Source organism: Chelonus insularis, unplaced genomic scaffold (genome assembly GCF_013357705.1).
Source record: "Chelonus insularis isolate UGA/USDA-ARS -01 unplaced genomic scaffold, ASM1335770v1 contig_162_pilon, whole genome shotgun sequence".
In the NCBI taxonomy this organism is placed as follows: Eukaryota; Metazoa; Arthropoda; class Insecta; order Hymenoptera; family Braconidae; genus Chelonus; species Chelonus insularis.
The window spans coordinates 13,369-30,392 of record NW_023276403.1 but is presented as its reverse complement, the minus strand read 5'-3'; the positions used below and the strand labels follow the sequence as shown (position 1 = coordinate 30,392).

The following is a 17,024-nucleotide window of genomic DNA, read 5'->3' as shown; positions in this document are numbered from 1 at the left end:
GCAGACATTCGAATCTAAACATATTAGAATTCGTATTTGACAAATGGCAAAATAATGATTGGGTTAATAATTTTAAGTATCCTATATTCGAAATATGTATTAGTAATAATTCTAATTTTGTTTTCTTTTGTGAAATTATAATTCAAAGGGCAGATATTATATATTAGATTTCTTTATATATCGGAATTATTTTTGGATATTTGTTGAAATAATGCTGGGATTGACCATTTTGACTGTCATAGATTTGGAATATATATTTGCTAGAATGCTTATATTTTCTTGTCTTATGAAATTAATATACGAAAGCAGATATTCCAATACCAACATATTAGAATTCTTTTTGACGTATGTAGATATAATGATAGGAATAATAATGATGATTTCTGTTGATTTGAAATAGACGTGTGCAGCTTATTTTATTGTTTCTTATTTTATAAGACTGAAATACCGAAGGCGTATATTCTAATTCTAATATATTGGAATTCTTCTTCGACATTGGATGAAATAATAGTGTAACTTGGAGTTTCACTTGTTATGAATTAAAAAAAAAATATTTATAATAATGTTCATTTCTTTCACTTTTACTAAAAATACAAATGGCAGATATTCCAATTCCGACATATTAGAAGTCTTTTCTGATATCTGTAGAAATAATGATAGGGTTAATAATGATAATTGCTACAAATTTGAATGGAACATTTTTATCTATTTCAATGTTTTCTTATTCTATAAATTGAAATACCAAAGACGGATATTTTAATTTCAATATATGAAAATTCTCCTCTGACATTTGATGGAATAATAATGGAATCAGGAATTTTGTTTGCCGTAGATTTAAAAAATATATTTATAATATTTTTTCGGTTTTTAACTCCATAAAATAAAAATATAAAGGGCAGATATTCTAATTCTAATATATTGGAATTCTTTTCTGATACATATTTATAAATAATTATTGGGTTAATAATTTCAAGTATCACATATTGAAAATATATATTTGCAATAATTTTTATATTTTTTTAATTTGTAATATCATAGTACAAAGGGCAAATATTCCAATGCCACCGTATTAGCGGTTTTTTTATATATGTGGAAATAATGATAGGGCTAATAATTTTAAGTGTCATTATTTAAAAAAATATATTTTTGCAATAATTCTTATATTTAGTTATTCTGTCAAGTTGAACAACAAAGAGCAGATATTTTAATTCCAATATTTCAGAGGTTTTATTCGATAATCATTGAAATAATGATGGAGTTTTTTGATGTATTTCATAGAAATTAATAATTTTCTCTGATTTATACGAGGAGATTACCTATTTTCTACGACTCTGATTGTCACAAGGTTTTTTTTATATCTGAAATTATCAGTATTCACATTATTGTAAATACGAAAAAATAAAATAAAATTTTTTTTTAATTCTATTTTCCAGTCTCATCACGAGTCGAAGCGATTTCGCGGTTGCAACCGATTTGGCCGTCCTGTGGTTCGCCCCGATAAGTATTGCACCACATCATCAGATGACGAAGCCGATCGCCGTCGAAGGAAAATAAGCTGCAATTTCGTTGATATCAAGAGTGTGGTTCAAGAGATAAAGGAGAAGCACGCGATTCCGTCATTCACCAATGAAGATTCTCCTGATGGCAGCATCACCCCTGAGACTTTGTAAGAAAATTGTAATAATAATGAACATACGAATTCTGATTACATTGATCATGAAAGCTCGTCTAATGCATCGGATGAATCGCGTTCAAGTGTAATTCCATCTATGTTGCCGGCAATTACAAACATTGAAAAAGTTAGCTTAAACTTACCTTTTTTTGCTTGTGGCAGTGAGCGTAGCGAATCATTAACTCCTGTTGAGAATGGTTCGTTTGACGTAAATAGATTAAAAACAGATTTATTACAAATAATCGTGCCCCATATCGATAAAAAATTTAACGAAATGGAGGAGATGATAAAAAAACAATTCGCGAATTCAAGAGATGGTATTTCCCAAGCAATTCGACCGAAGGCCGGGTATTCCTGCAGCGATTCCGGAAAATACCAACTAAAAACAATGGAAGCTTTTGAACTTTTTGAAAGTAATGAAGAGAGTCAAGAGCAATTGCAAAGATTTTTAGAAGGAATAGGAGGAGTAGAGCCTCAACCAACATTGAATCGCTTCATGTTTGAAGCGTTACACCCAAAGTTCGCTAGGGAATTTAATTATTCGCGCAATCCATCGAAAGGACCAAAAAAAGTATTACTCACTCAAACGAAACTAGCGGATGTAATTTTGAATGCATTTTCGTCATTAAATTTTCCTGTCTCTGACAAAGTCACTTTCGAAACATATATGGTAAATGCTCTGAAAGCGTGTAAACAGCGTTATAGTGACGCAGTTCGTAGGGGTAACGTAAGTGCAGTAGATACTAACATATGCAATCCTATATAAATTATGTATTTTTAACAATATAGATGTTGTGAAGAATAAAATAGTTTTTTATATATATAACTGTGTACAATGATAGAACTTTATTAATAAACTTGTGTTTATACCTCAAGAAATTTTGCATTACTATTTCCTTATAAGATAAGAAACCCTTTTTTATTATTTAAGAATATTTAAGATCTTTCAGATGCTACGGATAGTAAATGATAAAAATTAGTTTATAAGAAAGCAGCTAATAGAATATACAATATTTGCTGGATTATGTCTAATTCTTGCTATAAATGTAAGCATTATTTTCGGAAAAAAAAAAAAAAAAATATGACGAGTTTTCAATTTCAAGAAGTTAGCATCCGAAACATCTTAAAGATAGTTATATATATACAAATATATTCAATATTCCTGAAATTTTAAAAACATAATTTTTTTTTTTTTAATCTAAAAAGCGGGCTCGGACTGTTCTGCCCTCTGCTGAGCACTAGCGGAATGAAAATATTTCGAATTTTTAAAAAGCGGCAAAACCAAGTATGAATAGCGGTGACGAAGGCACTACCGTGTCTCTATTCCGCTCAAATTAGCACTTTTGAGGTTATGCTCCTTTAAATTTCTAATTTCTCTGCAATAATGACATAAACTTTATTAAAAAATCTTTGAAAACCCCATTGATTAGCTACGACAATAAATTGCAATTGCTATTGTGTCCTGAAAATCATTTATTTGCAAAAATAAAAATTGGCCACGCCCCTTGGACCGCATTCTAAGTAAAAAGAATCTTTTTCCTTAAAAGTACGACTTTTTTTTATAAAGTTGGTACTACCATGAAGTTGCTGCATGACGATGGAAAATATTATGTTGGTAAAAAATGAAAGAATTACTGAGGCGCCAAATTATGAATGTAAATTTTTTTTGGTATAAAAAATTAATAAAAAGTAATAAAGTTTTGGGGAGTGTATCAATAGGGGGGGGGATATACCGTGTACCTATTACTTAAATAAAACAACCATCTTTCAATAAATGTTTTTTTAGCGCTGGTGAGCGTGTTGAATGCTCCTTTCTGTCAAACGTACCTATACATAAATCAAGTAAGTACGGTAGTTGATAGTAGCGGTAAATTAATCATAAATTGTCAGACGAAGATATTTTATTTATCTGTCAATAGTTGTGACTGTACAGAGATATTAAAAAATCGGTGTAATTGATTTTCTGAATACTTTTTAATAAAATTCAATTTACAGGTCATCGAAACAAGAACACAAAATTTACTAAAAGATGAACAAACGAAACAAAAAATTAAAATAGATGTTTCTACAAAGAAAAAAAAAAGAGGTAGTGTGGGAAAAATCTCAAGCTGCGAAACAAAATGTAAGGGTTATTTTATTGCAATAACAATGAAGTAAAGTACAACCGAATGAACATTGTCATTTTATAGTTCAATGTCTTGTTCCAGATATTACACATCAAAAAGAAAAAAAGAAGAAGAAGAGAAGTTGGAAAAGAAAAGAAACGGGTTCGACAAATTATTGAAAATATTAGGAGAAAATTAAATAGATTTAAAATCATGTTTTCATGTTTTTTTGAATTTTTCATAATTTTGAGGTACAGATAAATTAAAATATATACTTTTTTTGGTAAATAAATAAAAAAAATAATCAATGAATATTCTACTAATCATAATGAATATACTTTATATCCAATAAATACATGTACTAGAGGATCATTGAATAAATAAACACAATGAACGGTTGAAACTGTTTCTACTCCACCAACATTGTAAATTTACTACTAGCACATTTCGAAAGGGGCACAAATGTTATATGACCAAAATGTTCAGGACAGTATAGTACTGGTACAAATGTCGCTCCAGTACAACAGTATAAGGCATTAAAGACGCAACAGTTAAAATTGTGTTAAAATTATTAATAATTTTTTTCAAAATTACTTTTTATTTGAATTGAGTTTTTGGGAAAATTCTAAATATAGATTTACAGAAGAATTCAAATAGTTATTCTGTTGACTTTTGATTCACTCTCATGTGAATGCAGCATGAATCTTCTGTCTACTTACGACTTCATTCTGAACGGTCAATTTCCCCCTAAAGAAAACCAAAGTGTACAAAGTCTAGAGATTGTTATTTATTTTATAATGTTTAACGAAAAATTAAGTGACTCATAAATGATAAGTAAGGTAGCTAATCCATTTTTTACATGTAATCACAATAATTAAAAATTGAACATAATAAGTATTTCTTTTCTTTTATTTGTAGGAAATTCTCATGAAAAAAGTTGATGGTGGGAATGCAATAGAAGAGAAATTGTATCCTACTAAATTGAAGAAAAAGAGAGGAGGAAAAATTTAAAGAATAGAATTTAAAATTTATGTGTTCATATGAATTATTGCACTCATTATTTTACTTACATCTCCTCACTTATTACTTTTTAGATTTTATAAGTTAAAATCAGAAAAGGCACAAAAATCTTATATGCCGGAAAATTTAAGGTGCCGCTTCTAATTCTGAACCTGCGTGGATGTTATGCGCGACGATCGATCGTACATTCCGCGCTGTCATTATGCCGTGTCCGTATTATGCCGACCGAGTTTTTCGGTATCGAAAACGACAAATATTTATGTACATTTTAAGTTGATAGGTAATACATAGAATGTATTACCGATGGTTTGACGTTTTAAAAAAAATTGTTTTACGTTTTTTGAAAACTAATTCATGTCCTTCAATCAATAATTTTGTTTATATCTCAAGATCGGTAGGAGATAACAATTTTTTTTTTATTGAGTTGATAGTTAAATACTACCAGACTGAAGACTATTATACAGTACCGGACATAAATGCTGTGTGATTTTCTATAGGACGGTATAGGAAAATCGCCTGTAGAACCCTTGAAAAATTGAACAGCATTTATGTCTGGTACTGTACTATCTATACACAGATAGTGATGTCTGTTCTAAAATTCCATGTCGTAGTAACGGAGTCGAATGATGCACATTCCGTTTGTTGAACAAAAAATCGTGAAATCACACCAAAAACAGCCCTGACGGACTTCACAAAAATACGCGCCAAGTATGAATAACGAAGACGATAATCATCGTTCATCAAGTGCGATTTCTATAAAACTTCTTTATGCGAACAACTACAAAAATGCATGAAATCATTGCAGCCAAGTATTTAAACATAAAGATTAATTATATTTATTAAAATAAAATGGAAATGTTTTTTAATTTTCGTTAAATTATAATGTAATTTTCTACATAAATCAAAGACAAACTCTTTATAATAAGATAAAAAAAAAATTCAATACATGAAGATAGTTGACAGCCTTATTACGTTTTAAAATTTTGAAAATAGAAAAAAAAATTGAATTAAAAAAAAAATTTCTCTTTTTTTATAAAAATTTATTTAAACACAATTAACTTGGCGTGGCTCTTACAGCTGTAGATAAAACGATGATTGATTAGATGTTTCATATAATTGATAGCCACGCCAAGTTAATTGTGTTTAAATAAATTTTTATAAAAAAAGAGAAATTTTTTTTTTAATTCAATTTTTTTTTCTATTTTCAAAATTTTAAAACGTAATAAGGCTGTCAACTATCTTCATGTATTGAATTTTTTTTTTATCTTATTATAAAGAGTTTGTCTTTGATTTATGTAGAAAATTACATAATAATTTAACGAAAATTAAAAAACATTTCCATTTTATTTTAATAAATATAATTAATCTTTATGTTTAAATACTTGGCTGCAATGATTTCATGCATTTTTGTAGTTGTTCGCATAAAGAAGTTTTATAGAAATCGCACTTGATGAACGATGATTATCGTCTTCGTTATTCATACTTGGCGCGTATTTTTGTGAAGTCCGTCAGGGCTGTTTTTGGTGTGTTTTTAAAAAGCGGCAAAATAAATTTCATCGACGCCATCTTTGTTTAGTATTTATTTTTAGTTTCCGTAGCGGCCGTATAGAGGCGCTTCAGTACGGGTGATGAAAAGAATTGAGCACCACTGAAATGTCAAAAAAAGGGGAAACTAAAGGTAAGCATCTGCTTTACTGCTGCCGCAAGCCTGCCGATGCATCTGATGCAGCATTAACGTATGATGCTTACGTCCGACTGATGTAAGCAACCTGACATCAGGTGCTGACGACAGGCTTACGTCAGATTGCGAAGCAGACGTACGTAAATCTGTCGGATGCTGCATACGTCAGCACTGGCTACAAGGGTTAGTAGTATTACTTTTATAGTTAGATTCATCACTCTTCGGAGCTTCTTGTAAATAAAAATTGTTTTGTAAACTATCCAAGCCTTTACCTTGTTTACCTATTGTATTGTAAAAATTAATAAAAAATACATATAATACATATAATCAGTATAATAAACTGTACATAGAAAATTGGAAAATCAGTTAAACTTATAAATTATTACTTAATCAACCTAATCATAAAAATAAATATACAATTCATGTACCAGAAACCTGTCGAAGCCAGTATTCAAATAAACCCTTATTTTCTAATTCGCCAGTCCAAATGCCATCTGGAAAACATCTTTTAAAGTCTCTTAATAATGTTGGTGACAAGTTGCTCTCAAACTGTTCTAAGTGAGATTTACTATTTTCATAATAATGTTGATGTTGACTTTCCTGGTGTTCAATTGTAGTTTTATTTTTTTTTCACTTCTTAAAAATATCATAGTCCACAGCTGTGGGGTTGAACGGATACAGACCAGATCCTCTGAAACCACTTTGAATACATTTTTTTTCAATTTCATTCATTCCATCAAGCGTGTACTTTAGAACTATAGGGAACTCTTCTTTTTTAATTTTTAAAGTATTGTTTTTATTTTTCCACTTAGGAACTGTTTTTTTCCAAGCTTCTTTGAACGGATGGAAAAATGAAATATCCAGTGGTTGTACAATGTGCGTTGAATTAGGGAAAAAACCAATCAACTCTATCATCTTTTCTCTACAAAATGACACAAGAGGTATATTCATATGAGATGAGTGATTGTCCAGATATATAATTACTGGAAATTGTATTTTATTTTGAAGAAGCCACGGATAAAAAACATTGGTGATATATTCATACAATGTCTCAGTGGTCATCCATCCATTATCCGATATTCCACGACCCCATCCACTTGGTGTATTTTTAACAATTTTCTGTGGTAACTTGTCTTTATAAGGAAACATTAGCATTGGTGGAGCTCGAAAGCCACTTGCAGCATACATAAATAGTACAGTATGGCATTCTTTGCCAGCATCAACGACTCTATAGACAGAACGAGTACCTTTTCCTGTTCTCACTCTCTCTGAATCAGGGCACAGCATAAGACTTGTTTCGTCACAGTTAAAAATTCGACTAGGCTCTATGTTTAACAAATCTTTGCTCCTTAAATACTGTTCTATCTCAGCAAACCATTGCTGCAAATCCTCTCTTGTGACTGATACCCTGGTTAAACTGAGATGTTGTGGTTTCCTAAAAGTTAAGTTTGGGTGACGCTTTTCAAAGCTTTCATACCAGTGTCGACCTGGTCGCTGGTTGATGAATGGTGTGTGCTTATTTATTAACTGTACATATTTTTGGATACTGTCAAATAATTCAGTTTTAGTAACAGGCGCTCCGGTTTGTGCTCTATGAAGTATCCACTCAACTATCTCTTTCTCTTCTTCTTTTGTAAAAATTGTCGATGGACCAGGCTTTTCTTTTGTTGTAGTTTGCTTATTCAGTTTTCTATGAAGTGTTGTTGATGGAATATGATACAATGCAGATGCTCTTCTTAAGGACACACCATTTTTTATTGCTTCCAAAGCGTGGTTCACACCATCAGTTGAATAATGAATTCTTTTTTTTTAGGTTTTCTCTTTACACATTTATCACTAGCAATAACAATATTTGTTTTAGACTTTTTCTTTTTACAATCAGTCGTCTTTTTCTTTGTCTTCATGATAATTATCTATAATAAAATAAGTAAAAAAACATTTCTGTGTGTACATTCTTGAGGTTAGATTATTTTTTTCAAGTTTATACTCAATAATTGTACTAACCTAATTATACTTTCACAACGAAGAATTTTTAAAAAATATCGATACATCGATAACCATTGATGAGAAATATCGATTGTCGGATATCGATATTTTTTTTCAATATCGCCCATCCCTAGTTGTCCCGGAGAAAGAGTTATCTTCGGGTGTTTCCCTGAAGCCAACTCCGCCAAAAAAAAGTAGTCCATCAAAAACTTTGACGCATGCGCACAATACTTTTATAGGTAAGAAATGTTCCGTTTTTATCGACTTAAGATATAAATGAAGATCTTTTGGCGGTTCTACTTTTAATTGTTTTGAATAACATTGATAACGTAGCTCTTCATTATTGAACAATATTACCAAAAATACTCATACGTTATAATTGATTGTTATAAATATCAAATTTCACTACCATTACATAAATAGCATAATTAGTTTAATAGTTTAATTATAAATAGTTAAGGTTTTGGAGTTCATGTGTGTGAAAATTTGTTGCTTGTGGTTTTGATATTAATATTAATATTCATTTATTGGATTGTGTTTCTGTCTATCTATATCTATTGTAAGTTCGTTATTAATTGGATTTTTTTTCCATGACAATTAAGCAACATTCACCCAAGAAACCAAGGAAGCTGAAGAAATGGTCAATTTATACGAACGATAAAAGAGGAAGATCCTTTAATTCACAATTCCAAGCTGCGATTTGTAATTTACACGAAGCCTTAGAAGTGGAGAAAAAGCTTGGAGATCTTTTAGTTCTTTTGGAAGATGTCAGATATTTATATTCAATATCAACTTTATAAATAAATGGTAATGAATTGTAATGAAAGATGATATTTTTTATTTTCAAAGAAAGAGTTGCTACATATTTGAACATATCATTACCTAGTGTGACCAAATATGTGGAGATTGGGGCCACAGGGCAACAATTTGAGACTCCTGGGAAGGTTCGACCTCATCCTGCACCAAAACGGAATATTCCTGATGAGGTAAAGGATGACATTTGCCATGTTATTTATGACATTTACAATCAGCGAAGGACTGTGACAGTGAAGGAGTTATTGCAGATAATAAGGTAAGTTTTCATGTTGTTTTATGGTTGTTTAAATGATAATTTTGCATGGTGTGGCCACTACATGCACGCAAATAAACTGGCATTTTACTTTGCTTTGTTTGGGGAAAATTTTGCCTGTGTTTATTCTTCTTTTCTCGTTCTTTTTATCCTATCGGAGAAAAGAAGATCGAATTTCATGGTGGAGAGGAGATTTTCCGGAAAATCCTGCATGATAAGGGATTTTCCTACGAAAAAAGGGATGGCAAGCGTTATGTGGTTGAACAACCACATATCATTTTTAAACGATTAAATTTCCTGAAGGCATATAGGGACAACATGCTGGATTCCAAGAGACGAGACGTCGTCTTCTTAGATGAAACTTGGACATTTCAGAGAGGAACCGGAAAAACTCGCGATTGGCAGTCTGGAGATTTCCAGAGCCGTTCCATCAAGAGTGCTGCAACAGGGAGTAGATATTTGGTTTGTCACGTAGGTGGTGAAAATGGATTTATTTCAGGTGCTTCGCTACTGCTGAACACAAAGAAGAAACCAAAAGATGGAGACGATTATCATGGAGATATGGATGCAGCTTTATTTAAGAAATGGTTTTCCACCCAACTTCTTCCCAACCTGAAGAAACCATCTCTAATTATCATGGACAATGCTTCCTATCATAGTAAAATGGTATGTATCACAGTTTAACATGAATTAATTTATATATATTCATCTTAATAAGTTACTTAATTAGCGCCATCATCATTCTTTCAGGTAAATCCACAACCTTTATCAAACTGGACGAAAGCCCAACTCATGGAGTGGCTTGAAGAACGCAGCATTTCATTTAGGATCGACGAGAAGAATAAGGATCTCCTTCACAAGTGCCAGGCTCATACGGAGGATATAGAATATGAAATAGACGAAATAGTGGCCCAAACTAAGCATAAAATACTTCGCCTGCCTCCATACCATTGCTGTTATAACCCAATCGAGATGGTTTGGGGGATAACAAAAAGGTATTTTGACAAACATGTTGGTTGAGGGAATGATTTTTCTGAGGCCAACATGTTGAACATTTGTCAAGAGGCACTGGACCAAATCGACGCCGGCATTTGGAGAAAATGCTGTCAGAAGGTGGAGGAGAAAATTTTACACGATTGTGCTCGTAAATTGGATAATCCAAATGTATATTTGTATATTTATATTTCGTCGTATCCGACTTTTTCCTATTTTTACTACTCTAATTTCTTTTTTCAGCTCATACAAGAAGTTGATGACACAAGCATCACACCAATGGATGTAGACACTGATGAAAATGACGATGATGATGAATGGGAAGACATAGCGGATGAAGAGATTGGCCTATTGAATGTCAGTGAAGTAGATTTTTTGCCAGAGCTCCGTGAGATGGAAGTGCCTTGTCAAGAAATCTCCAAAGAACAGAACAGAGCTTTATCAGACTTACAGCAGTCTGTTTCTTAATCTGCTTTATGTCTACTGGGGATGTTACTACCTTTACATTATATCTATTCACTATGTATTAACTTGTTTCAGATCATCAATGTCTACTTCGAGATGATTGCAGAAAGGGGAGCACCGTCAATTTACGCCTGCAACACCTTCTTCTTTCATCAGCTGGTACGTGGAGGATACACATCTGTAAAATCATGGACTAAAAAGGTAGGCATTATTGAACTATACACCTCATTTAACATTCTTTGCAGAAATTGATTCTTATGGTATGCATTGTGTTCTTCAACAGGTTCGAATATTCTCCATGCGAATGATGATGGTACCAATTCATCTGGGTGCTCATTGGTGTTTGGCGGTGGTAAATTTTGAAGATCAATCGATCATTTATTATGATAGCCAGTATGGAAAAATGATCCATGCCTCCAAGTAAGTAGTTGATTGAATTGTATATATTTATTGCGACAAAAAATAACCATCTGTGCAAATTATTTTTAACAGGCTTTGCTGGATTACCTGTGCGAAGAGCACCTGGCCATGGAAAAGAAGCTCCCTGATCGAACTTTATGGACCCTACATCACGCCAAGGTGAGTAAAGAACTAATTCCGAATCCATTGCTTTCATTCGTTCCATAATATTGTCATTTTGTTCTTTTCAGGGTATTCCAAGGCAATTTAATGGATATGATTTTGGAGTATTTGTCTGTGCATATGCTGAGCACATTTCAAGAGGCGAGCCACTCAATTTTTCAACGAGGGATATGTATAACATTCGAGGACAAATATTGAATGAAATAATATCCAATGTGTTACACATCCTTTCGAACACAAAACACTATAGGAGAAAAAACTAATCAGTAAGTATCATGCATGCAAAAGATAATAATTAAGTACCGTGTAATCGAAAATATTTTATTTCCAGGCATTGGATCGACTACCTTCTTCTGCTGCAACCTTGGACCCTGTCGTGATCGGAGAAATAAAAAAAAAAAATAAGTATTTTTTCAAATATAACATCTGTCTGAAATGCTGATATTGGAATAGTATATTAAAGCTGTCCGTCGATTTTCAGATTATCCCGACTAAATTTAATCGAAGTATAACAACAAAAGACTTTACGTGCATTAAAATGCAGACTCGTCGTCCATGGACTCATCAAACTGATTTATATTGCGTAGCTGCTTCACCTCATTGTCTTTATTTTGAGGGAAACACATGAGAGCTGTTTTGTCTGGTAACCGTTGGTTCATTAATTGAAAAATGACAAGGTAATGTATAACACCTTTATTGAAACATTGGTTAATTTATGTGAATTATTTTCAGATTAAATATTAATCCATTAAAGTAATAATAATAATAATAATGAAATCAACTCTAAAGAAACTAATCATAAAGGACTGAGTGAAGTGGATATTCAATGGAGGAAGTTGAATCGGATAATTATCTAGTGACTGATGAAGATACCAATTGTAAATTTACAAGGAAAAATAGTATTGCTGATAAAGAACCTAAGCTTGCAAATAACAATAATGCTAATAAAGAAAAAGAGGAATACTATACGAAACCTATTTGTAGTATTCAATAATTCATAGTTACCAACTATTTAATTAACCATTTTTATTTTCAATTATAATATTTTTATAAACTATTTCATGCTGAATAATATGAAACCTCTAAAAAATGACTCCAAAATTACATTGGAAGAACTCAAGCAGGTTATGCTCCGAAGAGAAAATATATTTTTTAGCATTTCTATAGAAATAATTGGAAAAGAAGGTCTTCGTCAACGAACAGCTCATGAATTACGTGCCTGGTTACCAGTTATGGTATATAAAAGTGACCTGCTGCCAAAGCAAATCTGTCAATTTTGTGCTGCAAGGTTAGATGATGCTTATGAGTTTAGGGAATATTGAGTAAGTGTTTACAAAAGTATGGATTTAAAGTAGCTGACTAAAAAGAATTGAAACTCAGTGAAAATTCTTCTGGATGCTATCACCAATTCGCCAGATCCTTGCCAAGTAAGTTATCTTAACATTATATGCCTCTCAGAATTCAAGACACTGAAAATGGTATTAAATTTGTTATACGATCTTGAGAAAAAACATCGTTACAGCTTCATAAAATTTTAACGATCTTGATTCTTTATGTCTGCATTCCATTCATGTACAGTTTTCAACAGAGTTGATCAATAATTATATCTATTCAAACTATAGTTGATTACCCATAATAAACAATAATTTATATTTAGTTACTATACACTATTACTAGATTGTTTCAAATTATTTTGTATTGTTCTAGATGCAACTTTGTATGATTAAGCAACGTGGTCCTTCCCTCTTGGTTCCTTTGCCAACAGCATAGTTTCCATTACCTCACTCACCTAAACCACTAGATATTCTAGAGATAAGAGAATCCAATGATAGTTTCGAGTTACTGCCAGAATTGCCGTGCGGAGTTAAAATAAAAGAGCAACCTACTGATCTAAACACCAAATTAGGTTTTAAACCAGAAGCTGACAATAGTAACCCAACCTTAACTGAAGAAACTAATGAAGATAATCATGAATTGAATGATTCACAAATAAATAATTATAGTAATGATACTAACAGTTCAACGACAGAAGATAGTGCTGAAGGAAAAAGTATTTTAAAACGTGTATTAACAGGGAACTGAACTATTCATGATTGCAAGAATGTAAATTCAAAGCAAAAACTTAGCTCTGAATGGTGGTGTTCACCATGCAATTATTATTATAAGTAAATATGAATTTTTTAAATTACAATAAATAATAGAACGTTAGTCATTTTATTCAATAGTTATTTTATTTTCGCAAAAGTAAGGAAAGCCTTGTGAAATATTTGCAACCGTGTCCAAGGAAATATGGCTGTGGAAAATGCTCTCTCATATTCACGTCTCATATCAACTGCATGATGAGGATGTCGCCTTGGCTCATGCAAGTGTTGAAGAGCCAAATGAAGATGAACTGTTAATGGAAGAAGAAGGGTCGGATGATATATAGGTATGTACCCAACAAAGTGCTTTTTTAAATCACATGAGAACTCATAAGCCTAAGAAGCATTGAATGCTGAGAGAGAAGTTTGAGAAGCCAAGTTAAAATATGATTGATGTCAAACATATTCTGAAGTATAAAGTTTTTCTGTATCTGATTCAAAAATTTTATCAGTTGTTTCTAAAATGTATCATTTTTTTTAGACTATAAATGACGAAAAGATAATTCCGAATCGTTTGAGATCAGCAAAACGTAGTGCTCCAATAAATTTGAGTTCTTCTAAAAATGTTACACGTTGTGGAATCTGTCAACAATGATTCAATTCTCTATGCTAGCTCAAGCCAACAAAGATATCTACATTTGATTGCTTTGTGTACCATAACAATTTTCTAGATAAAACTGAACTTGACATTCACGAAAAAATTCATGTGGTAGATAGAACTTATCATTATTCGAAATGCAATAAAATTTTTTCAAGGAACTTTCTCTTGCTACTCATCAGTATACAGGATTGCCTTAATTGGCCAAAAGACATTGATCTGCGAAATCTAACTTTAATCAGAAAGAACTTACTCCAACTGAAAATGAAAAGAAATAAAAATGTCCAAAGTGTCCGTCAATCTTTAATACTCCGCAGTTAAGAAACTTGCATGTGCGAATCCATGTAGAACCGAAGGTATGATACATTAAATTTAAATCTTCAATAATATTATTTAGCATTACAACTTGACTTTGTTCTTTAATTGAAAAGTTACCACAACATAATATGGATGTTGATAATGAAAATGAATCAATGCCTAAATTAATGCTCGAAACATTCGTTGGAGATCCTATTTCTTTACTTGCATCCAAAGTTGAAATTAGTGAAGAACATAATCTTTCAACACTTTTGAAAAGAACATTAATACAGACTGCTGGCGGGTATTCGTTAATTATTTTACCGATAACCTCTGCTTCATTTCAATTTATTATTATATTTTGTTTCAAGATACCGGTGTGGAGTTTGTCAATCACCATTTGTCCTTCGAGAATTAGCTGTAGCACATATTAGATCTGTACATCCTGTCATGCCTTATTAATGTCCATATTGCAAGAAACGTTTTACAACTCAATATACATTTGCCTATCACATAAAAACAGATCATCCAAATTAGTCCGAGAAATAATTTATCAATAAAAATAGTATCTTATGGGTAAGGGTTAAATAATTTTAAAAAATATAAATTTTTATTATTAACAATAAATTATTTTATAGATTAAACATTCTAGGTGTTATTAGAAAAGCTGAAATATCTCGCATATTTTCATATAAAAACCAATGTGGACTTACAAAATGAATGTAGAAGTATCATTGAAGAAAACAAGACCTACCTGTAACAACAATTATTACACTAAGATATTTATAATATTTATAAATATCAGTGCTCTGCAGTGGTCTGGGTGCGACCCGAAAGGTCCACACGATCAAATTCCCAGTGGAAAAAATAAAAAAACAATTTGAACAGAACCCGTTTCCATTTTTTACAACAAATGGAATCGTTATAAACGGAATGAGTCTGTTTATATTCATTTGATATGGTTAGTTACTTTATTTCAGTAAAAGAAAAAATTGTGCGTTGGAAGAATTCGAATGTACCTCATAGATCCTTTTTTTCATTATTTACAACGAATTTCATTGTTATACACGAAAAAAGTATGTTTTCATTTATGGCATACGGTTGGTAACATTTTTTTAGTAAACGGAAAAATTATGCGTTAAAAGTACTCATATATATAGAAAGGGTCCCTATTTTTATTGTTTATAACAATTTAAAACTTATTATTTAAATATTACTATGATCAATAATCACTTGTTGGTAACAATGTTCAATTGTTATGAACACAATTCCATATTATTGACAATTATTATTGACTATTATAGCGTCTTTAATGCTGTTTTCTCAATCCTGACACAAGTTTAAGATTCTTTCATTGCTGATATTGTTTTTTGAATTTTTTTTTTTCGATGAAATATTGTCATCATATATCCATACAAGTATTCCAATCATTTAATATTTATATTTCTGCAATGATCTTGAAATTTTGTCTAAAAAATGGTATAATTTATAAATTGCAAAATTCAGGTAATTTCCTTTTTTTCCAGTTTTTTGATTCTGCCAAAAAAATGGCTCTATCGATTTTCCTGAAAACTTTTTCAGTTCTAAGTTACGGAATTACGAGTCGAATGCAAGTGGTCCCACATCGATATCATTTTTTGTTCTCGAGATAATCGAGGCGAAAAATAATTCCGAACGTACGTACGCACATATGCACATACGCACATACGTACATATGCACATATGTACATACACACACACAGACGTCCACTGGAAAACGGTCGTATTGGATTCGCGGGACCTTAAAACGTGGAGATATGTCAAAATTAGCGATTCGCAAAATTGGACCCATTACTATAACTTCCCACTGGGAAGTTAATAAAGAACATAAGCCGTCTTTGGGAAGTATGAGTACCAATCACAGCTAAGCAGCTCAATATTAGTCTAGTACTAGCAATACAATGCCGAAAGTAGGGAGTCGAAATTATTACAACAATACTGGAATATCTTCGAGAGAATCACAGTTCCTTTAGAAAATTTTAAGGCATGGTGCAATAATTATAAAAGAGGATTTGTTCTAATACGTGATAATGAATCTGTAGCCTGTTTATGTTAATCTAACAAATTTTTGCGTTAGTTAAAAAGAAAAAAAATGAGAATAATCCTTACTTTACTTTAATAATGCAACAGCAATATTATGTTTGTTAATTAAGAAGTAAGAAGCTGGCTTCATCTAAAATAATGTAAAAATAAAATTAAATGATTTAAAATAGATCAATAATACGTTGCACCGGTAAAAATATTCAGCGTTTCGTATTTACTGCGAGGCGTAGTAATATGTAAAATAGTACGACGCATGCGCTTTTTATTTAACCCGAATTAATATTTTATCTTATATAATTTTATGCAGTTGGATGGGAAATCCAACGGCGTCAC

General features: G+C 31.5%; 1 protein-coding gene, 1 long non-coding RNA gene and 2 pseudogenes across 2 annotated transcripts; 3 read left to right on the top strand and 1 right to left on the bottom strand.

The window, feature by feature from the left end:
* The first annotated feature begins 2,953 nt into the window (after positions 1–2,953).
* LOC118064152 (uncharacterized) lies at positions 2,954–3,896 on the top strand. The gene is made up of 4 exons (XR_004690031.1): positions 2,954–3,020; positions 3,459–3,514; positions 3,668–3,794; positions 3,880–3,896. It is a non-coding gene; the product is annotated as an uncharacterized lncRNA (long non-coding RNA).
* A 3,212-nt stretch (positions 3,897–7,108) lies between these two features.
* On the bottom strand, positions 7,109–8,592 carry LOC118064161 (uncharacterized). The gene is made up of 2 exons (XM_035078581.1): positions 8,483–8,592; positions 7,109–8,279 (listed from the first exon to the last, which is right to left on the bottom strand). Exons 1-2 carry the CDS (start codon positions 8,590–8,592, stop codon positions 7,109–7,111), a joined length of 1,281 nt encoding a protein of 426 aa, XP_034934472.1.
* Positions 8,593–12,662: 4,070 nt separating this feature from the next.
* On the top strand, positions 12,663–14,064 carry LOC118064160 (uncharacterized; annotated as a pseudogene).
* A 36-nt stretch (positions 14,065–14,100) lies between these two features.
* Positions 14,101–15,146, top strand: LOC118064159 (zinc finger protein 182-like; annotated as a pseudogene).
* The last annotated feature ends 1,878 nt before the right edge of the window (positions 15,147–17,024 follow it).

Excerpts from the sequence above, each read along its gene's own strand:
- LOC118064161 (XM_035078581.1), bottom strand. The coding sequence starts at position 8,592 with ATGGGCGATATTGAAAAAAAATATCGATATCCGACAATCGATATTTCT. Across the intron at positions 8,280-8,482 it reads CGTTGTGAAAGTATAATTAG|AATTCATTATTCAACTGATG; the intron begins GTTAGTACAATT and ends CTAAAAAAAAAG.